The sequence below is a fragment of the Heterodontus francisci genome, chromosome 27 (genome assembly GCF_036365525.1).
Source record: "Heterodontus francisci isolate sHetFra1 chromosome 27, sHetFra1.hap1, whole genome shotgun sequence".
Classification (NCBI taxonomy): Eukaryota; Metazoa; Chordata; class Chondrichthyes; order Heterodontiformes; family Heterodontidae; genus Heterodontus; species Heterodontus francisci.
Genome location: NC_090397.1, coordinates 56377066 through 56387461, shown reverse-complemented (window position 1 = coordinate 56387461; position 10396 = coordinate 56377066). Strand labels below are relative to the sequence as shown.

The 10396-nt window shown below is 41.5% G+C and overlaps 1 protein-coding gene across 1 annotated transcript; it reads left to right on the top strand.

Moving 5' to 3' along the window:
* The first annotated feature begins 4836 nt into the window (after window positions 1-4836).
* On the top strand, window positions 4837-9500 carry LOC137384840 (CGG triplet repeat-binding protein 1-like). Its single transcript, XM_068059398.1, has 2 exons — window positions 4837-5790; window positions 9102-9500. Exons 1-2 carry the CDS (start codon window positions 5523-5525, stop codon window positions 9164-9166), a joined length of 333 nt encoding a protein of 110 aa, XP_067915499.1. The 5' UTR covers window positions 4837-5522; the 3' UTR covers window positions 9167-9500.
* Window positions 9501-10396: the final 896 nt, after the last annotated feature.

Sequence of the window (10396 nt, the reverse complement as noted above, 5' to 3'; positions counted from 1 at the left end):
GCAACCATGAGAGCTGCATCACTAAAACATATTGCAGAATACTCATTGACACACTTACCTCTTTTTTTTTGTAGAAGGTGGCGCATAACAGGAGGCAGCAGCAAGAAACTAGAGGAGAAGCATATCTGCACATTTTAACCCCCATGGAGTGGGGGCCAGTGTGGGAAGGGGTTTCACTGAGGCCATGGCCATTGGAAGGAATCAACGATGAGGGTCTTTACATTCTTAATCCTCCTTCTCTCTTCCCACTTCTCCCTTATCCCACAATCTTTTCTGACTCACGAGCATGCATTTCTTACCCTCTCCTCACCCCTCACCACAACCCGACCTTTGTCCCTTATTCATTTCAGGTATCAAAGAATCATAGAATGGTTACAGCACAGAAGGAGGCCATTTGGCCAGTCTTGTCTGTGCTGCTCTCTGCAAGATCAACTCAGCTAGTCCCACGCCTGCAAATGTTTTCTCTGCAGATAATAATCCAACTCCCTTTGGAAAGCCATGATGGAATCTATCTCCACCACACTCTCAGGCAGTGCATTCCAGATCCTAATCACTTGCTGTATAACAAAGATTTGCCTCATGTTGCTTCTGGTATTTTTGCCATTCACCTTAACCTGGTGTCCTCTGGTCCTCGACCCTTCCTCCATTGGGAACAGTTTCTCCCTTTCTGCTCTGTTCGGGCCCAACATGATTTTGAGTACCTCGATCAAATTTCCTCTCAACCCTCTCCTCTAAGGAGAACAGCCCCAGCTTCTCCAATCTATCCACATAATTGAAATCTCTCATCCCTGGCACCATTCCCGTAAATCTTTCCTGCACCCTCTCTTTCCACCCATGCCTTCATATCCTTCATAAAGTGTGGTACCCAGAATTGGACACAATACTCTAGTTGAGGCCAAACCAGTATTTTACAAAGATTCACCATAACTTCCTTGCTTTTGCACACCATGCCTCTATTTATAACGCCAGGATCCCATATGTCTTATTAATCACTTTCTCAACCAGCCCTGCCACCTTCAATGATTTGTGTACATGTACCCCCAGGTCCCTCTGCTGCTGCACCGCTTTAGAATTGTATCATTTATTTTATATTGCCTCTGCTTGTTCTTCCTACCAAAATGTATCACTTCACACTTCTCTGCATTAAATTTCATATGCCATATGTATGCCCAGTCCACCAGCCTATCTATGTTCTCTTGAAGTCTATCACTACTCTCCTCACAGTTCACAATACTACCAAGTTTTGTGTCAACTCCAAATTTTGAAATTGTACCTTGCACACCCAAGTCTAGGTCATTAATATAGATCAAGAAAAGCAGTGGTCCTTGTACTGGCCCCTGGGGAACCCAACAGTATACCCAGTAGTGTGAACTGTTCACACCATTCTGTTTTTTGTCACTTAGCCAATTTCATATAAATGCTGCCACTGTCCCTTTTATTCCTTGGGCTTTAACTTGACTGACAAGTCTGTTATGTGCCACTTTATCAAATGCCTTTTGGCAGTCCAAGTACACCACACCAATCACATTACCCTCATCAACCCTCTCTGTTATCTCATCAAAAAACTTATGCAAGTTCGTTAAACAAGATTTGCCTTGAACAAATCTGTACTGGCTTTCCTTAATTGATCCACATTTGTCCAAATGACTGTTAATTTTGTCCTGGATTATTGTTTCTAAAAGCTTTCCCACCACTGAAGTTAAACTGACTGGCTTATAATTGCTGGGCTTATCTTTAAATGCCTTTTTGAACAAGGGTGCAACATTTGCAATGCTCCAGTCCTCTGGCACCACCCTGTAGTTAAGGAGGATTGAAAAATTATGGCCAGTTCCTCTGCAATTTCCACCCTTACTTCCCTCAGTATCCTTGAATGCATCTCATCCTGTCCTGGTGACTTACCAACCTTAGGTACAGTCAGCCTTTCTAATACCTCCTCTAACCAATTTTTAGCCCATCTAGTGTCTCAACTACTTCCGCTTTCACAATGACTTTGACAGCATCTTTTTCCTGGGTAAAGACAAATGCAAAGTACTCATTTAGTACCTTAGCCATGCCCTCTGCCCCCTTGCATAAATTCCTTTGTGGCCCCTAATCTGTATCATCCCTCCTTTTACTCCCCTTTTACTATTTATATACCTATAGAAGCCTTTTGAATTCCTTTTTATGTTAGCTGCTAGTCTTTTCTCCTACTCTCTCTCTTTGCTTCTCTTTCTTTTTTCACTTCCTGTCAAGAAATAGTGGGGGCTTGTAAGAAAGTACTGCAATAATCGTGGGCAATTTTAATCTTCATACAGATTGGACAAATCAAATTGGCACAGGTAGCCTTGAGGATGAGTTCGTAGAGTGTATTCAGGACAGTTTCTTAGAACAATATGTTGTGGAACTAACCGGGTGTTATGACCTCAGGGAGACTGTTAACATTAAAACATGAGATATGAACTCCCCAGACCAATTTAAAGAATTACACAAGATTTCATGTTTTAAGACTTTTATATAACAACTAAACTAAAAATTTCCATTAACTAAATAGTACTTCAGAAGTAACCGATACTCCAAATTACAGAGAAAGGGATTTTATTCACATATTAAAACACTTGAAAACATCACACATTTATACGTTATGCAGTCCTCCTTGAAGCAAAATCTTTGCAGCTAAAAGTCCCAAACTCCTCCCAGTTGCAATGGATTGGATCTCCTAAAACTTCTCAAAGTCAATGTCCTCTCTGCTCACTTCTTCAGAGTACCTTTGACCTCAACTTCTGTGTGTAAGGTGACTCTGGTGCTCCTGTTGGTCTTTTCCTGCCCTGTGAACATCAACTTTCAAATCCGGTTCAAGTTTTCGCAGTGTTTTGCTTATCAGTGCTCTGAGAGCAGGTGAGCAGGTATTCCCTCTCTCTCTCCCTTGAGGTGCCACCGCTGCTCGTTGTCTTCCAGTCTTCCTTACAGTCTGCATGTTTCTCAAAGTCTGTAGAATTTATCCAGAATCAAAAGGTCAATGCTCAATTTTTTTCAATATGCACAGCCCATAAGTCTGGCCACCGCCAAACCACCGGGACCTTTCTTTGTTTCCAGGTGTTAGCAACTGCAATTCGCATTTGCATTTTCAGAGCCACTGGCTCCTTGTTTATGATCTGAGCATCTGGGAAAGTGAACCCCATTGTCTTTCGGGTGTTATAACCTTGCATTCTCTGTTTTTCAAAAGGGTCTTTGATCTGGGCTCCTTGGTGTCCTGGTAACCAAGATTCCTGTCTTGTCTTTAAGCAGAGTTGATGTGAGGTCACATGACTTCTCTGACTCCATCTTGCACTGCAATAAAAATCACAGTTTTTAAAACATGATCATGCTACAAAGTTCAGCGTTCATTACACAGGGAACAGGCTATTTTAGACTTGGTAATGTGTAATGAGACATGGCTAATTAATAATCTCATAGTAAGGGATACTCTCAGGAACAGTGATCATAACATGATGAAATTTCACATTCAGTTTGAGGGTGAGAAACTTGGGTTTGAAACTGGTGTCTTAAAAACTTAAAACAAAGGTAATTGGAAAGGCATGAACACAGAGTTGGCTAAAGTGTACTGGGAAAATATGTCAAAAGCAGGGGCAAAAATTTAAGGAGATAATTCATTACTCTCAACAAAGATATATTCCACAGAAAGAAAGACTCTACAAGAAGGATGAACCATCTGTGGCTAACTGAGAAAGTTAAAGATAATTCAAATTGAAAGGATAGGTGTACTGTACTGTGACGATTACTGGTGGGCCAGAAGATTGGAAACATTTTAGAAGCCAACAATGGATGACTGAAAAAAAGGGCGAAATTAGATTATGAGAGAAATCTAGCAAGAAATGTAAAAACAGAGAGTAAGAGCTTCTACAAGTATATAAAAAGGAAGAGAGTAGCTACAGTAAATGTTTGTCCCTTAGAGGATGAGACTGGGGAATTAATAATGGCAAACAAGGAACTGGCAGAGACTGTGAACAAGTAACGGTCTTCATGGTAGAAGACCATTAAAAGGATTGTAATAATAGTAAAATATCCCAAAAATCAGGGGGGAAAAGGGAAAGAGGAACTTAAAACAATCACTATCAATAGAGATAAAATACTAAGAAAACTAATGGGACTAAAGGCTGACAATTCCCCTGGATTTGATGGCCTGCATCATCAGGTCTTAAAAGAAGTGGTTGCATAGATAGTGGATGCATTAGTTATAGTCTTCCAAGATTTCCCGAGATTCTGAAAGGTTCCAGCTGGTTGGAAAACCACAAATGTAACACCCTTATTCAAGAAAGGAAGGAGACAGAAAGTAGGAAACTATAGTCCAATTAACATAACATCTGTCTTTGGGAAAATACTGGAATCCATACTGGAATTAAGGAAGTAGTAGCAGGACATATAGAAAATCATAATACAATCAAGCAGAGTCAACATCATTTTATGAAAGGGAAATTGGTTTGACAAATTTATTTGAGTTCTTTGAGGATGAAACAAGCAGGGTGGATAAAGGGGAACCAGTAGAGATAGTGTATTTGGATTTCCAAAAGGCATTTGATAAGGTGCCATATAAAAGGTTACTACTAGGGCCCTACCAAATTCACGACTGTGAAAATTGCACCACGGACCATGAAATTTTGGGTCCTCTGAGAAATCGGCCATTGTGCGAACTTCGCACATTTTATTCATTAACATAAGTCTCAAGTTGCTGATTGCTGGGCATGTAGCGATCATCACGCTTTTTAGTGATTGACACAAAGCTCACCTCACTGATTGCTGGGCATGAATCCAGACCCACAGCAATGTGGTTGACTCTTAACTGCCCTCTGAAATGGCCTAGCAAGCCACTCAGTTGTCAAGGGCAATTAGGGATGGGCAACAAATGCTGACCTTGCCAGCAACACCCACATCCCATGAAAGAATTAAAAAAAGTTGCGAACTTCACCCGTTTTCGTGGTTACACAAGGCTCACCTCGCTGATTGCTGGGCATGTTGCAAACATCACGTATTTTAGTGATTGACACAAGGCTCAACCCGCTGATTGGTAGATGAGGGAGGGCTTCCAGTGTTGTTTTGAGAGCAGCAGTTTCAAGTATTAGCAGACAAGTGAGAATGCCAGAATGAGCAAATCGAAAATGGCCACAACATTACTGCAGCACATTGAGGGAAAGAATTTGGAAGCCAAATTCTGCATGCCGATGGTGGAATATTGTTTTGTACAAGTTGCAATGTTTCATTGGATCACACACACCGGGCAACGGTTCAGCATCACTTAGAGTCTGAACATCGCACTGCTGGGAAGTGAACAGGCAAAAAAAGAAACAGTTTCATCTCTTTTTAAGAAGTCGACAGAAAGCTCAGAAAATTGTCAGTTGGTTACAAAGGAACTGGTGGGTGCTTTTGCAAGCACCAACATACCATTGGAAAAACTGATCACCCAAAGCTGCGGGTGTTCATTCAACATAATGTGCAAAATGGCAATTGCAGGAAGAGAGCATCTGACACCACACTGCTAGAAAACGAACATGCAAAAAAAACGAGCAATGGTTTCATCTCTTGTTAAGTCAACAGAGAGCTCAGAAGATCTTCAGTTGGTTATAATGGAATTTGTGGATGCTTTTCCATGTGCCAACATACCACTGGAAAAACTTGATCACCCAAAGCTGCGGGTATTCATTCAACGTAATGTGCAAAATGGTGGTTGCTTGCCAAGTGAAAATAAACTACAACAGGACTACCTACTGAAGGTTTTTGCTACACATTGGGAGGAGATGAAGACTCAGATTAACGCTTGTGAGTCTTTTGCAATTATTTGTAATGTGTCCACCAATGAGCAAAACAACTATTTGATGCATATTTTACTTGATTTTTTGTCAGGTAAAGCTGAAGATGTACAGTCAAGAAAGCTAACAACAGTGCTTGCAAACTGCTTCTACTTAGAAGCTGTTATTCATACCACAGATTCCCTAGCGATAATCAAAACGGTTTCAAAATACGGTGCCGATTTCAACAAAGTATCTGCTGTCATTAGTGACAATGCAACTTGTTATGGACAGGTGGGAAATGATAGGGGTGGTTTCCCTTTTTCACCTCTTAACTGACCGAAGGCTGCATTTTTATTAGAAAGATGTTTTAAACCTTGAGCATCTTAATGGTCAATAAACAGAAAAATGACAGGTTTTCTCATAGGTTTAAAGAAATATAAATGTTTATTACACAATACCCAAAAATATTCGCAACTTCGCCCACTCACCCATACAATGCAAACACACAAGAAAAGATAGAGATTAAAAGATAGCATGCATTTAGGTCTGATGGTTTTAAAAAAGAGTTTGTTGTGAAACCTTGCATGTATCCCTGGGAGGAAGATTTAAAAGCAGTGCAGGTCTGTTTTTCCTTTTGCCTGGTTCACTGAAGTCAGACATTGGAAAGTTTCAGATGGATGGATGCTTTGCTGCAGACCTATTTGGTTAAATCTCAGTGACAGTTCAACGGCAAAAAATCCTGTTACAATTTCTCAGGGAGGGAGATTCAAGGTCACCTTTCATCTCTGCCTCTAGACAGTTTAAAGATGGAGTTCTGGCAGTGTCCTTCTTCTTGCAGGATGAGTCTCTCTTCCTTCTGGCTTTCTGCTTTCCACAGAAAATGTCTATTATTAAAATCTGATCAGAGGCTTGGCTTCTGTCAGGTGACCCAAGTTTCACTCCCATTGTGTTTTCATAAATGGTGCTTGAAGGTGTGGCTATTGTTAGATAATGGGTTTGGATGTTGCTCATCTCTATACCATCTTGATAAAGTGGTGTTTTGTTCACATCCATTATTCTGAGTTTGAGTCTGGAGTCTCTGGGCTGGATTTTGTATTCCCGCCACTGAGAACGGCAGTGGGCATGGAAAATGGCGGCTGTCCCTCACAGGACCCACGCCAATGTGATAACGCGATGGGCAGCCATTTTACATATTCACGGCAGCCGCCCACCCATCATGTTGCAGAGGTGGTCTCAGCTACGCCATTCACCTGTTGAAGAATCAGGTGCTGGCGCCATTTTCAGAAGGTTGCCAGCCCTTCAAACAGTACACTGTAACATAGAGTTCACCCCTTTCCCCTCAACCCATTACAGTGCAGAGTTCACACCTTCCCCCCTACTCATCAGAGTGCAGAGTTCATCCCTTCCCCACCTTGGTGGCGCCACCTTTCCCTGTACTTGAGTGCCGCTCGTCATGCTGAGGATCAGGAACTGAAGGTAAGATCACTGTTGTTTATATTTTAATTCACGCAAATATGTTATTCAAATATGCTAACTCGGGTCCCGTCGCAGAGCGATAGAGGGATCACGACGGAGCTTCCCGCCACCGGGAAGATCGGTACCGACGATCCTGGCATCGAGTTCCGTGACAGCCACTGCTGTTCTGATTTTCCAGTCCCCGTCCCCCCACTCACCATGGAATGCGACGTTAGGGTGGGAACAAAATCCAGCCGCTATGTCTGCAAAGTCATTGTTAGCCCAATTGGTTGAAGAGGGGTAGCCATTAATATTGAATGGGCCATTTTACATTTCTAATGCTTTCTTCAACAATTGACCAGACATCACAATTTGTTCAGCATTCCAGCAGTTACCATGTGTATTCACAGAACAAGAGAGGTCACCTGACCTCACTCCATCTTGTCTTGCAGCAAAAGGTGTCTGTTTTGGGTTCATCATAGTTCAAAATTTCTCCTTGTGTGAGTGTTACAAACTTACATGACAAAATCTTTTGGATCTGTGCTTCAAGATGTAATGCCATTTTTTAAATTCTTTTTTGTGATGTGGGTGGGTCATTGGCAAGGCGAGCATTTGTTGTCCATCCTTAATTGCCCTTGATAACTGAGTGGCTTGCTAGGCCATTTCAAAGGGCAGTTAAGAGTCAACCACATTACTGCGGGTCTGGAGTCACAGGTAGACCAGACCAGGTAAGGATGGCAGATTTCCTTGCCTAAAGGACATTAACGAACCAGATAGGTTTTTACAACAATCGATGATAGCTTCATGGCACCATTACTGAGACTAGCTTTCAATTCCAGATTTCTTTTGAATCAGATTTAAATTCCACCAGCTGCCGTGGTGGGATTTGAACCCACGTACCCAGGGCATTAGCCTGGGTCCCTGGATTACTAGTTCAGTGACATTACCACTACATCACTGTCTCCCCCTAATGCTGTCCATATTACTTACATATGATGCATATATAATTTCTCATCAGTAAGCTGTGGAAAAGCGAGCTTGGTAAAGTCGACTAACTTGTCAGCTACATAAAAGAGATCTTCAAACACTGCTCTAATCACAAGCTTTAATACAGGCAACACATTGCAAATGTGGCTGAAATGGCTTAAATTGGGGAACAAAACATCGCCCTTCCTCCAGAGCCAGTAATTACATGTTGTAATTCTTGGTTTCGGGCAGCATAGTATCATGCAGCTCACCTGAAATACTACTGAGACATCATCTCAGAAGAGCTCACACCGACACTGAAAACACAGGTTTTAACAGACATTGTAACCCTTCTATACAATGCTCAGCTTAATGAGGAGGTTCAGTTTGTTGCCAAGAATAGAAACATAGAAAATAGGAGCAGGAGTAGGCCATTTGACCCTTCGAGCCTCCACCGCCATTCAATATGATCATGGCTGATCATCCATACTTAGTACCCTGTTCCCACTTTCTCCACGTATCCCTTGATTCCTTTAGCCCTAAGAACTATATCTAATTCTTTCTTGAATATATTTAATGATTTGGCCTCAACTGCTTTGTGTGGTGGAGAATTCCACAGGTTCACCACTCTCTGGGTGAAGAAATCCCTCCTCATCTCAGTCCTAAATAGCTTACCTCTTATCCTTAGATTGTGACCCCTCGTCCTGGACTCCCCTGCCATCGGGAACATCCTTCCTGCATCTAGTCTGTCCAGTCCTATGAATGCTGCATGACTGATGGATTTTGTCACTTGGTTTGAATCTTGACATGTCACAATCCACAAAGCTTTTAATAAAGTAATGGATGTATTGTTCTGGACTGAAGCATAGTCAAACGAACAACACTGATGATGCTGAATTAAATGCCTTTACTCAACAGGTGTTTTCTTGCATGGCAAAGAAGCTCAAACACTATTACTGCTATGGAGAACAGTCAAGTGGTGAAGAAAATGCAGCTCAGAGATTTCAAAAACCTTCTGCGGCATTCCTGAAAGCTGTGAGTATCTTTGACTGTGCACAAATGTTGATGGTGGATTTAAACTAGTTGAATGCGATTCCTGGCTTTGACAAGAACTGTAGGCTGGAGATTCCTGTTCATAAAAGCATTGCAAAAGAAGTAGATTGTACTTTGCATGTGTTGCAGTTTTGGAACTCTGTGGAGTGCAGAATTACTCCAACTTGCAAGGCCAGTATGGCGCTGTCTGACAATTCCAACAAACTCTGCAGACGCGGAGAGAGCTGTGTCTAAACACAGACAGGTGTTCACAGCACAGAGACAAGGTGTGAAGAAAGAGACAGTTGCAGGCTGCTCCATGCTCACATTCAGCCACTGACTTCAGTGAGTAAGGAATGTGACTTGTTTATTGACAGCTTTCTACCATAGTTTTTGAGTGTACAATAAATGCCATTTGAAACCAGAAACCTTTTTGTTTGTTTTAAATAGATCATTTTCATGTTTTGTTGCAACACTGTGAAATTTACAATTTAAATATTTGAAATTGTGATATTCAAGATCCTTAAAATGCGGTAATCGTGTAATTTGTAACATTTGACCATGAATTTGGTACAGCCCCAGTTACTCCACAAGATAAGAGCCTATGGTGTTGGGGATAATATATTAGCATGGATAGAGGGTTGGCTAACTAACAGGGAACAGAGAATCAGGATAAATGGATTATTTTTTTGGCAAACTGTAACTAGTGATGTGCCACAGGGGCCTCAACTATTTACAATCTTTATTAATGACTTGGATAAAGGGACCGAGTGTATTGTAACCAGATTTGCTGATGATACAAATATAGGTGGGAAAGCAAGTTGTGAAGAGGGCACAAAGAGTCTGCAAAGCGATATAGATAGTTTAAATGAGTGGGCAAAAATTTGGCAGGTAAAGTATAATGTGAGAAAAAGTGAGGTTGTCCACTTTGGTTGGAAGAATAGAAAAGCAGAATATTATTTAAATGGAGAGAGACTGCAGAATGCTGTGGTACAGAGGGACCTGGGTGTCCTTGTACATGAATCACAAAAAGTTACCCTGCAGTTACAGCAAGTAATTAGGAAGGGAAATGGAATTTTGACCTTTATTGCAAGGGGGATGAAGTATAAAAGTAGGGAAGTCTTGCTACAACTGTACAGGGCATTGGTAAGACCACACCTAGAGTACTACGTATGGTTTTG

Coding starts and splice junctions, on each gene's coding strand:
- LOC137384840 (XM_068059398.1), top strand. CDS start 5,523: ATGCAAAAAAAACGAGCAATGGTTTCATCTCTTGTTAAGTCAACAGAG. Junction 5,791..9,101: donor GAAGACTCAGATTAACGCTT/GTGAGTCTTTTG, acceptor TTTACTCAACAG/GTGTTTTCTTGCATGGCAAA.